Source organism: Trachypithecus francoisi, unplaced genomic scaffold (assembly GCF_009764315.1).
Source record: "Trachypithecus francoisi isolate TF-2019V2 unplaced genomic scaffold, Tfra_2.0 Lachesis_group3, whole genome shotgun sequence".
Classification (NCBI taxonomy): Eukaryota; Metazoa; Chordata; class Mammalia; order Primates; family Cercopithecidae; genus Trachypithecus; species Trachypithecus francoisi.
Window position 1 is genome coordinate 50005526 of NW_022681468.1, and position 17225 is coordinate 50022750.

The 17225-nt window shown below is 39.9% G+C and overlaps 2 protein-coding genes across 8 annotated transcripts in view; both read right to left on the minus strand.

Annotated features, from left to right (window-relative positions):
- Positions 1 to 17225, minus strand: part of FBXO34 (F-box protein 34) — a 79419-nt gene that overhangs the window by 41898 nt on the left and 20296 nt on the right. The window contains exon 2 of one of the 7 annotated variants that reach the window (XR_004431597.1): positions 16030 to 16084. The exons of 5 other annotated variants lie outside the window; for them this stretch is intronic. The gene's annotated coding sequence lies outside the window, so the exon portion shown is untranslated. Of the gene's footprint in view, positions 1 to 16029; positions 16085 to 17225 lie in introns of those variants that run through there. One more of the 7 variants, XR_004431598.1, reaches the window with a different exon arrangement.
- LOC117069526 (charged multivesicular body protein 4b-like) lies at positions 11341 to 13244 on the minus strand. Its single transcript, XM_033187829.1, is given in 4 exon segments — positions 11341 to 11885; positions 11887 to 12290; positions 12293 to 12387; positions 13211 to 13244. Coding segments are annotated over 4 exon segments (999 nt in total). The 3' UTR covers positions 11341 to 11419.

A 17225-nucleotide genomic window follows, 5' to 3' on the forward strand; every position in this document is an offset into this window, starting at 1 on the left:
TAAAAGATTCCTTTTACACTTAAAATTGAGGTAGGATAGACACACCTGAAGGCATAGTCTACATTTCTCATCTTCATTCTTCCTAATGAGGCCAAAAATTATCCTGTCTCCATTATTAATCAGCAAACCCTGGTTTGGTGGTGTGACCTGCAGGTCCATGAGCACTTCCCACTTCCACTCTAACAACAGTAAAATACTCTATTGGCATGAAATGCTACTTGAATTTTTCTCTCAACTGGCAACAAAAGTAACCTATTACTAGCATTTCTCTTTTTCTCAAAGCCAAATTAGATTTTGCCAATTTACACAGGGAACAAATGTACTTCCACATTAATAGCTATTACCAACTTGGTCTTATTCAAACCTTTATGTTCACACTCCAGTACTTTAGGTAAACAGTACTAATCTCTTGTCCATTCTAGATAGCTCACAGGCTTCAAGGAAGTTCATCTGGTTTCTTGCTACCTCCATCCATCCCCATCTCAACCTTCCCAAAAAAGCAACTCAAGTTTTTTGTTCTGTTTTTGAAACAGCTTACTTTTTCCATCCTGAGTTTTCCCAAACTATTTCAGGGTTCTGACAATTCTGCCAGTGACTAAGTCTTCTCCTGGGAATAGCTGCCTCATTATCACTATTAAAAACAGTTACTCCTAATACTGACTGATAAGGATCAGAAAACTCATTGTAACTCAATGCAAATCCCACTCTACCCAATCAAAAGATAAATGCATTACGAATGGAATAACAGGCTTAACAAAGGACAGAACTCCAGCAGTCTTTGTGTCACAATGAAGCTACTGAGTTTTGTACGGATTTCTAATTATTACAAATATGAAGAATTTGTTACCATTTCCTCCCTCAAAACCAGTTAGTATGTAAATTACTAACAGCCAAGCAAGCAAAAAAATAAAAAACAGAAACACAAAAACTCAGCAGTGAATGTGCTAATATTTTTAAAGTAATGCAGCCTTCCAACTGATTTTCTGTTTCAGAAATAATTTTATGCAGTACATGTGTTGTGTGGGTAACTTTTGTTCTTGGCAAGCTAGCCCTCCTGCTTAAAAAATCAGATCTAAGTTTAAATAAGAGGTCTTCTCCTAACCCCTCAAATGGAACAACTGTTTAGAAGCTTAATTCTTGCAAAAATGATATCCAAATAATCATAAATTTATTTTTATCATCATTTTGCTCTAGCTTGCTCTGTACTAGAGGAATGTGACACAATCATAGCCCATCGTTCTGGAAACCTGAGACACTGCTGTAGAGACATCTCCCCCATCCACACACCGTCACACTCCTGCAAAAAAAAACAGCAGTGTCCAGAAAGTTTTCTTCACATAAACCTTGGCCATTTTGTATTCACAGGAATATTTAACTCCATAAACTCTTCTGGAAGTGTGTAAAGACTATAAACTCCTATAATACTTTTTTGAAGCAAAAAGTGTGTATACCCACACACACACAGAATACCAATTATATTCAAATACAGTTAAAATAGTTTCAAAAACTAATGATATTAAGTAAATACATGGTTTTTTAACATATTAAATAACAAGCTCTAATAACAGGTCTACTAGTTACCATAATTTCCAAATGGTAATCAACACAAATGGTATTTTCATGATGTCTGCAAGAACTACAATGTAGTAAGAAAATAGCTGTGATTTCTGTTGATGACAAAATCACAGGTACTGGTAGTACTGCAGTGGTTAGAAATGCTACATTTCAGTCAGAGACTAGCAAAAATGAGTAACTTCTTTCTCAAATTCACAGACCTCTGAAGCTTTTAAACCATAATCATTCTCAAGCATTTAAAGAGGTACTGAGATCTCTTGGTTCAAACTCTTCATTTTAAAGGTGAGGGAATTAAGGAGGAATTTGATGATATTGCTTGCCTAGAGTATCTTGATTCCAAATCAGGAATCACTGGGTATTGTTTACAGTAAGCCACTGTTTTCTTCTGAAAAACTTGAACCTCAAATCTAGCAATACTTGGCGGTTACAATAGAGAGTAAAGAACAATATACTTCAAGGTAAGAAAATCTATTATAGTTTCTATGTGCACCTCAGTTTCATCATCTGTAAAATAAAGATAACTAACCTGACTATGGAAGAACCTTAACGTGAAAACCAAATTTTAAAATCCATGTTAAGTACTACAGCGAGGCAATGAATTACATGAGAAATTGGACAAGTTATTCTTTTTCCCTAGTGTACTTTAAGTATCATCAAATACTATTTCATACATTAAATATCTTTAAAACTATCCAGTAGATCTCCTGAAAAACAAACTGACTTTAGTAATAAGCCTCTTCCAATGAAAAATATGTTTAGAACAAAAAACTAGCTTTGGAGTCAGATATGTGCCTGCAATAAGATATATGCCTGCAATTCTATGCAAAATGCTTGTTTTCTCTGACCCTCTATATTAGCCTGTTCTCGCACTACTAATCACAATCATAGCAGAAGGTGAATGAGGTGCAAAGTCACATCTTACACAGCAGCAGGCAAGAGAGCTTGTGCAGGGGAATCCCATTTATAAAACCATCAGATCTCGTGAGACTTACTACCATGAGGAGAACAGTATGGGAGAAACCTGACCTCATGATTCAATTATCTCCACCTGGCCCTACCCTTGACACACGGGGATTATTACAATTCAAGGTGAGATTTGGGTGGGGGCACAGCCAAACCATTTCATCCTCCATTTCTGAATCAGTAAAATGGGAATAAATGCTAACAGTCATACGAGATTGCCATGAAGGTCACTAAATGCCAGTCCCCTTCTCTTAAAGGTATCCATGAAAAATAATATAATTTAGGCCGGGCGCGGTGGCTCAAGCCTGTAATCCCAGCACTTTGGGAGGCTGAGACGGGTGGATCACGAGGTCAGGAGATCGAGACCATCCTGGTCTACACGGTGAAACCCAGTCTCTACTAAAACATACAAAAAACTAGCCGGACGAGGTGGCGGGCGCCTGTAGTCCCAGCTACTCGGGAGGCTGAGGCAGGAGAATGGCGTAAACCCGGGAGGCGGAGCTTGCAGTGAGCCAAGATCGTGCCACTGCACTCCAGCCTGGGCGACAGAGCAAGACTCCGTCTCAAAAAAAAAAGAAAAATAATATAATTTAGAGGTAACCTCCTAAAGCAACAAGGAAACTTTTCTAATTTCTGCATTATATTTACTTTTTCCTCCATCACTTGATAAAGTTATTTTAAATTAGAATAAAGTAGGACACAAAAAAACCTTTGCTCATGTCAGTACGTTATCTCTCAGCAACTTAAACACTCAAACCGACGGCCATTCTTTCTACCTGGTTTATAAAGAAATTACACAGTAAAGATGTGCAGTGAAGGAAAGGGATTATAACCAAATTTTCAAACCAGACAGAAGTAAATAAACATTTGGACGACAAGAGTCACACGAAATAATTTAACAGCCTATGTGTTTAATCAAAGAAGAGGGGGAAAAAAATGCCAACAGCAGCAAGGCCACTCACCTTCCCACACATCATTTTGCCTGCCTCCACGAAAAGAATTCAAAGAGGTCCACTGTAGGCAAGTTACAATGACAAACATGCAAACACATTTTAGTTGACTAGAAAAAACATACAGAAAATATAGTAGGTAGTCCAGAGAACACAAAAGGCTAGTAGTACAAAGCATATCTGCTAAACAGAGGGGCGGAAAAAAGAACCATTATCTGTCATGCCCTCCTGTCACACCCTTTTATTTGTAGCCATAACTGCAAGCTGTTTTAAAGACAATGGCAATGGATGAAGGGTACCTTCATGCTGTGCCAAAGCACACATACATAGCAATTCAGAACAATCAGTCTTGCTTTCATGAGAGCAAAGGGTGCAGCCAAATGAAATGGGTGGATACCATATTAAACAATCTCAGAATTAACTAATAGGATATAGGAAAAAATTATTCCAATGCAGATGCTAAGTTCCCTTCCTCCTTTACACAATAACATTTTTTACTATTTGAAAAGCACTACTTGAGAAAGGTTTCCATTTACTAAGACCTAAATATGGCCTGTTTTTGTTTTTGTTTTTGAGATGGAGTCTCACTTTGTGGCCCAGGCTGAACTGCAGTGGTGCAATCTCAGCTCCTTGCAACCTCCACCTCCCAGGTTCAACTAATTCTCCTGCCTCAGCCTCCCAAGCAGCTGGGATTATAGGCGTGTGCCACCACGTCTGGCTAATTTTTGTATTTTTAGTAGAGACAGGGTTTCACCATGTTGGCCAGGCTGGTCTCATCTCCTGACCTCAAGTGATCTGCCCCCTCAGCCTCCCAAAGTGTTGGGATTACACTCGTGAGCCACCACACCCAGCCAGCCTGTTTTTAAACAAAGGTTTAAAAGACTATGTACCATTTCCTTGTATAATCTGTTAAAATATATGCACTGGATGTTGGATTTGACATCATGTAATTTCAAAATTATGCTGTGTAGAAATGACTTTAGTGGAAACCTTTAAAAACATGTAAGCATTGTGACTCTAAAGAAAACCATTTGTTCCACAAAGTGCAAACTGAATGAAGCCAACAAGTAACAACATAAAGTCTAATGTGTAGTTTGTTGTGGGTTTCTACTGCTTTTATTCCTTAGGAAACAAATTATTCTCCCATATGGTTTCCCTGACTCCATTTTCCCTAATCATAATGAAGTCCAAAACATTAAGCAATTAAGCAACTTTTTGGAAGTTCAGTGTTCACATAACTCAACTTCACGGCTTACTACAAGCTGAGCATAAACTCAAATTGTTTTTTTTTCTTTTTTTAATGATTGGGAAAAGAGGAGGACTATGTATTATATACATGCATACATACTTAAGTAGGCCGTTAAGCTAGAATGTAAAGTTCAGTTGATCAAACATTGAACTACTTTACTACCAGACCACACAGGTTTAAAATGTGATACTTTGTCATTGTGGCTCTGCTGACAGGCTTCAGGGCAAAAATCAGAAAGGAGATGAAAAACCAGCCTCAAAATTGATAAATTACGACTTCACAGCCAAATCAATGTAGCCTTACACATAGATACAGTACTTGCAGTAACGGGGATAAATATAGGGGATAAAATTCAGATCAGGAAAAATTCTGCTATTGAAGCTGATTCAGTAAAAATTTTTGTAACGTAATTTTATTGCTGACTTTCCCCCTCCCCTGTACGACTCCTATTGTAGAGGTTTCTTTTAAGGCTTTTTTTTTTTTTTTTAAAGCAACGCAGTGGCACGATCTCGGCTCACAACCTCTGCCTCCTGGGTTCAAGCTATTTCTGCCTCAGCCTCCCAAGTAGCTGGGGACTACAGACATGCACTATCACATCCGGCTAACTGGTGTATTTTTTGGTGGAAATGGGGTTTCACTATGTTGCCCAGGCTGGTCTCGAACTCCTGACCTCAAGTGATCCACTCACCTCAGCCACCACGCACCACGCCTGTTGCTCTGTCACCAGGCTGGAGTGTAGTGGGGCAATCTCAGCTCACTGCAACCTCCACCTCCTGGGTTCAAGCGATTACTCCCCCCTGCCTCAGCCTCCTGAGTAGCTGAGACTTACAAGCAAGCACCACCATGCCAGGTTAATTTTTTGTATTTTAGTAGAGACAGGGTTTCACCATGTTGGCCAGGATGGTCTCGATCTCCTGACCTCGTGATCCGCCCACCTTGACCTCCCAAAGTGTTGGGATTATAGGCATGAGCCTCCAGGCCTGGCCAAGACTCGTTTTTGAAATAGTCTTTTTCATTTGCAATTCCAATGCACTAATTAGGATGTTTATTTGAGGTTAAATGCTGGTGTGAGAGAAATCTTTTGCTCAAACTAAACTGAAAGGGAAGTTGATTGAAAGGGGAGTTCGGCAACTCCTGCCCTAATATACTCAAGAATAGGAACAGACTATGATAATTTTCACCAAAAAGTACAAAAACACAATAGGTTAAAAATACATTTTAAATACATCTTTTTTAAAAAGATTTTGAAAAACCAAACCTGTCTTATAGAGCTCCAAACCTAGAAAGATTATTACAATAAAAATGGGCTAGGTTGGGTTGGGCACAATGGCTCAAGCCTATAATCAACACTTTGGGAGGCTGAGGTGGAAGGATCACTTGAGGCCAGGAGTTCGAGACCAGCCTGGAAAACACAGCAAGACCTCGTCTCTACTAAAAGTGTAAAAAGTAGCAGGACACGGTGGTATGCACTTGTGGTCCCAGCTACTGCAGAGGCTGAGGCAGAGGATCACCTGAGCCCAGGAGTTTGACCTTGCAATGAGCCAAGATCATGCCACTGCACTCCAGCCTGAGTGACAGAGCAAGACCTTGTCTCAAAAAAGGAAAAGCGGGGTGGGGGACTGGCTGGGTGCTACAGCTCATGCCTATAATCCCAGCATTCTGAGGCGGAAGAGGACTGTTTGAGGCCAGGAGTTTGATACCAGCGTAGGCAACATAGTACAATCCTGTCTCTACAAAAAATTTTAAAAATTTTTAAAAAAGTAAAAGAGAAAGATTTTCAAGGATGAGAATAATCATGATGACGTTAATGAATTGAAGAGCTGGTGTTTCAAGTACTGAAAATAATCTGCTATTCCTAACATAAAAAGTACAGCACTCAATACATGGTAGAGTTTTTACTGTTTTTAATGATAGAAATGAGGTTACCACAGTAAAGGCTAAAATCACAAGCATAAACATAGACTTAGAGCTAGTTTCATTAGAATTATGATATACGCTAACTCATACTAAACAATTTCATCACTTTAACAGCCTACATGTCACTGTAACTAAGCAATAAATCCAAACACTATTCTTTCCCCGTATCAGATGGCTTATTTCTGATGTAAAATCACTATCACAAGGGACACAAAACAGAGGGCTTCCCAGTAAGTCTGGTGAAACAACTCATCTTTACATCAGTCCCAGAAGATCCATATAAATCACAGTAACCAACAGGAACTGAAACTGACTCTCTATTCACCTCCCTTGCATCTGGACTCTCTCATTTCTTCTTAGGCAGTAACATGGTCCTGGTACACATGGCTTCCTGGCCTCCACACTCACAACACTTGTCTGAATCCGCTGAATTCACAACATCATTCTCCCTTTCACAAAAGTTATTCTTTTTATTAAGAGGGAGTGGGAAGCAAAATGAGGAAGAAAATTAAGGGGTTTTTTAAAGAAAGAATATAAAGAAAGAAAAGCATGTTCCCATAAATTCCCAGAAACTTTACAACTATTAAAAAAAAAAAAAGATAAGAATGGGAGGGGGGAGTTGTCCTAGCTACCAAATTCTACTTTGTGATACTTGATAAAAGCTAGTCTACTTAGTAAATTATGATATCATGACCTTAGATATATCCATTTACACATATAAGACACTCTCTCCTCCCCAAATTTTTAAAGCAAAATAGCATCTTAATTCCTCCTATAAAGCCTGGATTCTGCCCTAAGAGAAGCTACATCTTAGTTCTATGGCCTTGGGCATGTCACTATTTCTGAGTCTGACATTTCATAGAGCTGTGATGAGGGTTAGATTACTTAGCACAGTATCCAGCTGATACTATAATTATGCAGGTTCACCGTCTACTTTGTTCAAAGCAAATCAAAATTAGTGCTCATTCTTGCATCATCTTTTTTCACAGCTGACAGTTCTTATAATGGTGCTAACACACAGTGAGGTACTCAAAATTTAAATAGCCCATGCTTAAAAAAAAAAAAAAGCCTGTGAAGAGAAATTAATGCACATTAAAACATACTACTCTGTTTTCAGAATTTATTCCAGAAGAGAAACTATCTTTGCCTAAATTAAAGATCTTTAGGGGGCAAAACACTGGTGGCAAGACTTGCTCACCTCAGCAGTATTCAATCCCGTATTAGCTGACAAGCCCTGACAACTATTAGCCTCTTTACTACTTCCACTATTCACCAAAAAAAGGAAACACATCTAGTGCAAACCAAAAGCAAGTCCCTAATTCTTTCCTGCATTTGCCCCAAAACTACTTACATTAGATTTTAAAAGATTTTCCAAAGAAAACAGAATTTCTTAGTCTTTAACCAATTCTCTAAATCCAGGAAACATAAAACTTGTTTCTGTACCTAGTAAGTAAGCACTTAGCACTACTTTCTAATTATAAAGCCTACTCTAGCTACAGAGTCTATGAGTAAAATAGCTACTAAAGGAGTTTAAAAGGCTTGAAAAGACTCCTATATCTCCATACTTCCCTGCCCCCAAACAAGATAATACAGGCCAAGTGCAGTGGCTCACACCAGTAATCCTAGCACTTTGGGAGGCCAAGGCAGGAGGACTGCTTGAGGCCAGGCATTCCAGACCAACCTGGGCAACATGGTGAGACCCTGCCTCAATTAAAGAAAAAAAAAAAAAAAAGACTACACAGTCACTTGATGAGAGCAAGGCTATTTAAAAATTTCTATCCTGTTAACTGCCTAACATCATACAAACTTTCTACACAGCCAGGCGAGGCAAACTAACAGATGACAGTTATCCCAGGTCCAAATCTACCTATCTGCCTATCTCTATATAGCTGAAGAGAAATATATTCCAAAAAATTACCTCCGTGTAATGTCCTGCTATTCAAACCTAGAAGTTCAGTTGGAATACTCCTATCAGTAAACTGTCTTGAGGTCTCATAAAAGAAACTATCACTTAAGGAGCCAGGACTGCTGCTTTATTTTTGTTCTCAATCGACTTTACACATGTAATTTTGCAGCCAGTTTGTGTTTCCTTGCTGCTAGAGCTGCATCTGCATCTTTTGGAGAGTCTCCTTATTTGGTCCCAGTTTCCTATGGCCTCTGATCTGCTGCTCTGCCTTGCTGGTAATCCAATTATCATTCTTCCTATATGCTTAAAACTGATCTAATGCCTATCTTCTGAACTGTACTATTTGCCAGACAGGGACCAGAGTAGTATGGGGAGGGGAGCCAAGAAAAAGCAGACTGTGGTATGGTACACGTGACATGACTCACCTGTTCTAACTGTTCCATAACCTGTCCTGACCAAGTGGCTCAGATAATACTGCCTGGCTCACTCTGAAAGACTTGTTCTTGACCCCAACCTAACCTATTACACTGGGCATGGCATTCCTGGCCATGTGCCTTGTCCCTAAAACTTTCTACTGAAAATAGCAGAGTTTCACAATTAATTATGGCCATACTTACAGAAAAGGAAAATAACATTCAAGTCTCCTCCCTAGATACTTTCTCACTCAAGACCTACCAAAGGCCACCGATACAAATACAGCAATGCCCTTATTTTACAGATGAGAAAACTATGGTACTTCACTATCTTCACATTTAAGAAAGTAAAACTAACAATACTAGATACTGTATAATGTTAACAAAGAAGTTTTTCTTGTTTTTTATTTTTATTTTTATTTTTTTTTGAGACAGTGTCTCACTGTCACCCAGACTAGAGTGCAGTGGCACAATCACAGTTCAGGGGAGCCTTCCAGGCTCAGGTGATCCTCCCACCTCAGCCTCCCAAGTAGCTAGGACTACAGGCACATGCCAACACATGGCTAATTTCTGAATTTCTGTTGAGATGGGGGTCTCACTATATTGCCCAGGCTGGTCTCAAACTTCTGGAGACAACCAGTCCTCTCATCCCGGCCTCCCAAAGTACAGGCATGAGCCACCATGCCCAGCCAAAACGACTCTTTTTAACATTGCCCTACAGAGCTGATTTTCCTTGTTCATTATATGAAAATCAGTCCACTGTAGTAACAAGGAATCTGGTTTACAACTTCTAATTCACTATCATTTCACCTTACAAATTCTCCTTTACCAAAAATAAAAGGCGTAAATAGTGACTGGCACCATGTGCTTCTGTAGCATTTAAATCAAATCCTAAAATTTACAAAATAACTTTAGTATATTCAAAATTACAAGAATATTTAGTATGCTTAATGGGATATAAAGCTTAATAAAAACACATCATTCATTCTAGACAAAATAATTCCTTCTGGGGAAGATACCTAAAATACTGTGTGGGAAAATGACAGACATTTCATTACAAAGACTTTTGAACTGTTTTAAATTTTACTATGTGCATATATTATATATTCTAAAACTAAGTATACCTATAGATTCATCACCAATTTACAGGAAATACAGGACATAAGAAAGAAAGTGTTGAACTGAGAGCCACAGATGTAATCATTAAAATCCAGACTCTGAGAAACACTAGAACATAGTTTCTTCTTTTTTGAGACAGAGTCTTGCTCTGTCACCCAGGCTGGAGTGCAGTGGCACAATCTCAGCTCACTGCAACCTCCGCCTCCCGGATTCAAGTGATTCTTCCACCTCAGCCTCCTGAGCAGCTGGGACTACAGATGCGTGCCACCAAGGTCCCGCTAATTTTTGTATTTTTTTTTTTTTTAGTAGAGATGGGGTTTCACCATATTGGCCAGGCTGGTCTCAAATTCCTGACCTCGTGATCCACCCACCTCGGCCTCCCAAAGTGCTGGGATTACAGGTGTGAGCCACCACGCCCGGCCACCACATGGTTTCTTGAACAAAAAAAAAAAAATTACCAACGAGAGGTAGTAAAACGGACTATAGACTAAAGGGTTAGACTTAAAGGTCATTATCAACCAACTACAAGGTAGAGACTTTATATGGATCCTGATTCAAACCATTACCAAAATAACTATGACATCTGAGACAAATGGATATGTGAATACTAGATACTTGAAGATTTTAAAGAATGAAGGGGTGATAATGGTATTGTGGATATATACATATGCAGATATAGTCTGTATCTTTAAAAGACAAGGATTCTTTAACATCAGTTATATACATGTTATATATGTATATGTAACTCATGTTAAAGAATCCTTATCCATATATAAATATACACACACATACTCATTTTAAATAATCCTTTCCCCCTTTCAAAGATACAGACTAGACTGCCAATAAAATAATATCCACTCTGGAATTTGACTGAGAATAATTCAGGAGAAGGAAGTTGGAGGGGAATAGATCAAACAAACGGGCATTTGATAATTTCCCCTCCTACATGAGTAGAGTGGTTGATAACTGTTGAAGCTGGGTGATAAGTACATGAGGGTTTCTTATATGGATTCCACCTACTTTTGTTTGAAAATTTCCATAGCAAGTTAGAAAGTCAAACATTTACAAAATGTATGTAAATGAAAAATGGGTCATTTAAAAATGATAACCACAAACTTGAATATATTTTAATATTTTCAATATTTAATATATCTATTTTAATATTTTCAATATTTAATATATTTTAATATTTTAGATAACAAAAAGGAATCTGAGGATACTAAGACTCAGATCAATCTAAGGCAACAGATCAGTTTTGTTAGGTGGGGATAATGGCACTGTGGTTATGGGGGGAAAATACCTTTTTAAAAGACACATACCAACGTAATTAGAGCCAACATGACATCTCTAGAATTTGCTTTTTTTGGATTTGGAAACAGTTTATTTTACAGAAATTCAACATTATAAACAGCAGGCACGTCCCCCCACTGTCACTCTCCTCCATCCGTCCCCACCCGTCCCACCAGGTGCAGATCACGCTATGCAGAGAGCAAGCAGCAATGCGGTCCCACTGCTTTGGAGTGAGTCGAGAGCGATGGAACCTGCCTGCACCACATCCATCCTGCCTGCCTCGCACATGCACACGCCTGCTCGCTGCGCAGGCCACCAGAAACCTGGCCCAGCCCGCGCTGGACGCAGTCCACTTCTCCAAATCCTTCATGTTGTCGTCTTCCTCTTCTTTCTTCTTGGCGGGTTTTGATGGTAGGGCTATAGAGGGAACACTTGGTAGAGGGACTGTTTCGGGTCCACTGATTTCCAGCAAATTCTTGTCTAGTTCCTCCTGTTCTAGTTCTTAATTCCACCATGAGCTCATCCTCGTCAAACATCTCTCCAAACCCTACAGGTTTCGAAATTGCTGTTGAAATCTCCTCCGCAAGTTCTTGCTGGTCAGCTATGTCGTGCATTAACTCATCAACTTTATCGATGTTCATGTTGTCATGTGCCGCCTTCATGGCGTTGGCGGCACAGCCCATGTTCTTGAGCACCTCGTTGTTGGTGTTCGCATTCTCCAGGGCCTGCCACTGGAACTCGATGGTTGATAATGTGCCGTTGATCTGCGCCAGCTGCTTCTCATACCTCTTCTTACGCTTCGGTGCCTGGAGGGCCGCACGCTTGTTTTTGGTGCCCTGCTTCTTGGCAGCAGTCAGCTCCTGCTCGATTTTCTTCTCCAGCAACTCCTGTTTCTTGCTGAACATCTCTCCTCCGTGTCCTGCAGCCACTGGATGGCCTCCTGGGGGGTCGGGCCGCCTTTGCTGGGCGTTACCCCACTCCAGTCCCGAATAGCCTCAGGAACACCTAGGAACACCTACATGGTTGCTGCTCGCCGCCCCAGCCTTCGCTGCCCCCTCCAGCTCAGCTCGCTCCCAGTCCCGCTGCTCCCTGCCGCCGCCGCCCTTCCCAATTTGCTTTTTTTAAAAGATGAGGACAAGAACAAGTAGGTCAAATGTAGGGGTGGGATAAAACTAACTGCTACAAACATAAGGACTCACTGACTCTACTTCTGTGTATGTTTCCATTTTAAAAAGTAGTAATAACAGTAGCAGTAAAATAGATTTCAAGGACTTCCTCCACTCATCCAGGAGGGTAAAAAAAGAGAAATAATCCTAGTTCAAATAAGGGTCAAGTATGGGAGAAGGGGAGGAACCACTACACCACGGGTGTTCCATCTTTTGGCTTCCCTGGGCCACAATGGCAGAACTGTATTGGGCCACACAGAAAATACACTAACGATATCTGATGAGCTTAAAAAAAATTCTCAAAAAAAAACCTCATAGTGTTTTAAGAAAGTTTATAAATTTGTGTTGGGCCGCATTCAAAGCCACCACAAGCTGCGGGTTGGACAAGCTTGCACTACACATTTAACTCACCTGAGTTTCACAAATAATCAGCAGAGGGCGTGGTGAGGGAAGTTTCAACAATGTTCCTTCACTTACTGGAAGCAAAAAAAGTGTTTTGGGAAAAGAATTATTTCCTCCCGCCAGTCCTGCCCTAGACATCCATTTACAAAGAAACTTTCAACATTTCTCAAGTCCAAGAAGTGGACGGCCAGTGTTTGTTTGCTATGGAACAAAGAAAGCTTCCCTAACATCCTAAGACGTACAATTCTGATTATACATACACAGTTTCTGGGTGTGAAAACAGTATTTTTTCATTCCCGGTTTTTGGCTGTGCTCCAAGGGTTTTTTTTTTTTTTTAAATCAAGTAATCTTTAGTGAGATCCTTTCTTGGGAAGAAGTAGAGGGTTTTTCAAAGACTTTTATGAAAATATTTGCACATACACATTTTAGCATTTCATGTAATGATACCAAGTGTTCTTTGAGGTTCTAAAAAGAAAAACAATCTAAAATTACCTAATCCTGTCAAAATTTCCAACAGAGGCTATCACTACCATATGTAAATCACATAATCGTTTTTGCTAGTAAAGAGAAAGGAAAATTAACATGCTCTGAGCACTTACTATATGTTAGGCATTTAATATGTATTTTAAAGCAAATCTTCCTAACAACCTTAATAGGTGGGTACTATTATTGTCCAAATATTACAGATGAGAAAACGGGGGCACCAAGAGGCTAGTAACGTGTTAAGTAACTTAGGACACCAAATAGTAAATGGCAGAACCAGGATGTGAACCCTAGCAGTCTGACTGCAACATTTGAACTACTCTACGTTAATACTGACATAGGAGTTAAAAAGAAATTACTGGTCCGGTGCGGTGGCTCAAGCCTGTAATCCCAGCACTTTGGGAGGCCGAGGCAGGCAGATCACGAGGTCAAGAGATGAGACCATCCTGGCTAACACGGTGAAACCCCGTCTCTACTAAAAATACAAAAAATTGGCTGGGCGTGGTGGCAGGCGCCAGTAGTTCCAGCTACTCAGGGGGCTGAGGCAGGAGAATGGCGTAAACCTGACAGGCGGAGCTTGGAGTGAGTGGAGATCACGCCACTGCACTCCAGCCTGGGCGACAGAGTGAGACTCTGTCTCAAAAACAAAAACAAAACAAAACAGAAATTACTTAGGCAGATAGGGTACGCAAGTCCTCGGTAAGGTTTTCCTTTTAATGAAAAGCAGCCCCAAATCATTTTCCTAACAAAGAGCAGCCTGTAAAATAGAGCTGCAGACATGGAAGCTGACAGTTGTGCCAATCAGATTCAAAATGGCGGCTCCATCTTCCCTTCTCTCTGCCAGCCACATGTACTGTAAAGAGCAGCCAAAATGGCACCGGTCAAGGGGAAAGAACATTTGCATAATAAGATTAGGGTGAGTCTACCTACAACTGTAGATTCTAATTTACTCCCCTAAACTACTGTTTTAAAACAAATTAAAACTGATTTATGTACTGGAGATAACCAGGTATAGTTTGAAGCTCCTTAGAACAGAACAGAAATATATGTATGGTGGGGAATAAAATACATATTTTGTAGAAGACAAATGGCTAATTAAGGTTCAAAAGTAATTCACATTGAAGAATCAGAATACTCTAGTCAAAATTTTAAATTAAAAATTGTTTTCTATGGTAGGCAGAGGAAGACTGTTTCCATTACTATAATTTTATATAAATTATGGGAAAGTTTTTCTTTTAAAAATCAAGAACAGTGGCTGGACGCGGTGGCTCATGCCTGTAATCCCAGCACTTTGGGAGCCCAAGGCAGGCGGATCACAAGGTCAGGAAAGGTCAGGAGTTCAAGATCAGCCTGGGCAATATGGTGAACCTCATCTCCCCTAAAAATAAAAAAATAAAAAAATAAATTCTCCAGGTGTGGTAGCAGGCGCCTGTAATTCCAGCTACTCAGGAGGCTAAGGCAGGATAATTGCTTGAACCTGGGAGGCAGAGGTTGCAGTGAACCGAGATCGAGCCACTGTACTCCAGCCTGGGCGACACAGCTGGACTCCGTCTCAAAAAAAAAAAAAAAAAAAATCAAGAACAGCAAAACCTACCCACTGTCTACCCCTCTATTCCTTCACTAAATTATACTTCCTGTCCAGCTATACAGTTGTAACTTTTGCCTTCCTGCTGAATCTAATTTTTAGGGATAAAGGCAGAACATACAAATTCTGCTCCAAAAAGAAGCTAAACTTTTCCTGAACTAAGTCTAAGTAGTAGAAGAGATAATTAGGAGCCAACTCTGGCTTTATTTAAAATATACTTACTTTATCTAAATTAGAATTGGTTAACTTTAAAAAACAAAAAAAGGGAGGGGGGGACTTGCTAAGGCTGATCTTGAACTACTGGCATTAAAAGATCCTCCCACCTCAGCCTTACAAGTAGCTGGGATTACAGGTGCAAGCCACTGTGCCTGGCAGCATTGGTTAACTTTAACGTAACATTACTGCTTCAGTCACAACAGTCTCAATCAATCTAGTAAATCATGGGAAGCTAGAGCAAATAAAAGATAATGGTCTCTTTGTGACATTAGTATGCCATTAAGCTGTTCCTAATTTCTTTTTTACTGCAAAAAAATTTTTTTTTTTTTTTAAGACGGAGTCTCGCTCTGTCGCCCAGGCTGGAGTGCAGTGGCTGGATCTCAGCTCACCACAAGCTCCGCCTCCCGGGTTCACGCCATTCTCCTGCCTCAGCAAAATATTCTTTACTATTATAGGAAAGTGTTTTGTGCAGTGAAGTTCCTCTGTAAGACTGGCTGGATTTGAATTCCAGTTTCAACACTTACTAGCTAGACAAGGTGTTTAACGAAGAATCAATTTTCTGCAAGAAAAAATGGCCAAGAATATTTACCTCAGCCGGGCGCAGTGGCACTTTGGGAGGCCGAGGTAGGCAGATCACTTGAGGCCAGGAATTCGAGACCAGCCTGGCCAACATAGCAAAACCCCATCTCTACTAAAACTACAAAAAACTAGCTGGGCATGGTGGCGCATACCTGTAATCCCAGCTACTCGGGGGGCTGAGGTTGGAGAATCGCTTGAGCTCAGAAGGTAGAAGATGCAGTGAGCCAAGATCAGGCCACTACACTCCAGCCTGGGCAACAGAGAAGAGACTCTGTCTCCAAAAAAAAAAAAGAAGAATATTTACCTCATAAAGCTATTATATAGAATAGATAATATTCATAAAATGCTTAGCATAAGGCCTAGTCCACATTAAGAAATAAAGGTAACTATTAATATTAACATTGTCATACCTCACTGTGCAGAAAGCTACCTCCAGTAGGAAAGGGATGTTCCATCTGGACACTAGGGAACACATTCAAACCTAGAGGTTTTTTCTGTTACAGAAGGTTTCCAATTTAGGATGGTTCAACTTATGACTTTTTGACTTTACGATGGTGCAAAAGTGATATACATTCAGTAGAAACCACTTCAAATTTTGATCTGTTTTTCACTTTCAGTGTTCAATAAAGTAAATGAGATATTCAGCACTTTATTACAAGGTAGGCTCTGTGTTAGATGATTTTATCCAACTGTTGCCTAATGTACATATTCTAAGAATGTTTAAGGTAGGCTAGGCTAAGCTATGATATTTGGTAGGTTAAATATATTAAATGAATTTGTTTTCAACTGATTTATCGGGACGTAAGTCAAAGAGCATTAACTAAACCACCACTGAAAGCAACTTCACCACAAAACCACTAGAAGACTGAGGCAGGTGATATATTGGGCAAACCAATACTCAGTCCTTTTCCACCAACAGAATATACAGTCCTTAAACTTAGCACAGCTGTGTTTGCCCTGGTATAATGATGGAACACAGTAGTCTCCAAAAGCAAAATTTTTAAATTACTTTTTAAATAATGGAAATAATATTTTTAAATATAAGTATTTAAAATGTAAACTATTTTACAGCTAACTTTCTTATGTTATACCCTTTCCTCTCTTCACACATACAGCAAATTTTTTTTAAGGCCAGGCACGGTGGCTCACTTGAGCCCAGGAGTTCAAGACCAGCCTGGGCAATGTGGCAAAACCCTGTGGTGTGTGTGTGTACTCCCAGCTACTTGGGAGGTTGAGGTCAGAGGATCACTTGAACCTGGGAGGTCAAGACTGCAGTGTTCACACTACTGCACTCCAGCCTGGGAGACAGAGTCAGATCCTGTCTCAAAAAATAATAATAATTTTTTTTTAGCATCTATTAGGCACCTGGAATACAGTGAATAGACAAAGCCCTCAAGAAACTAACATTCTGG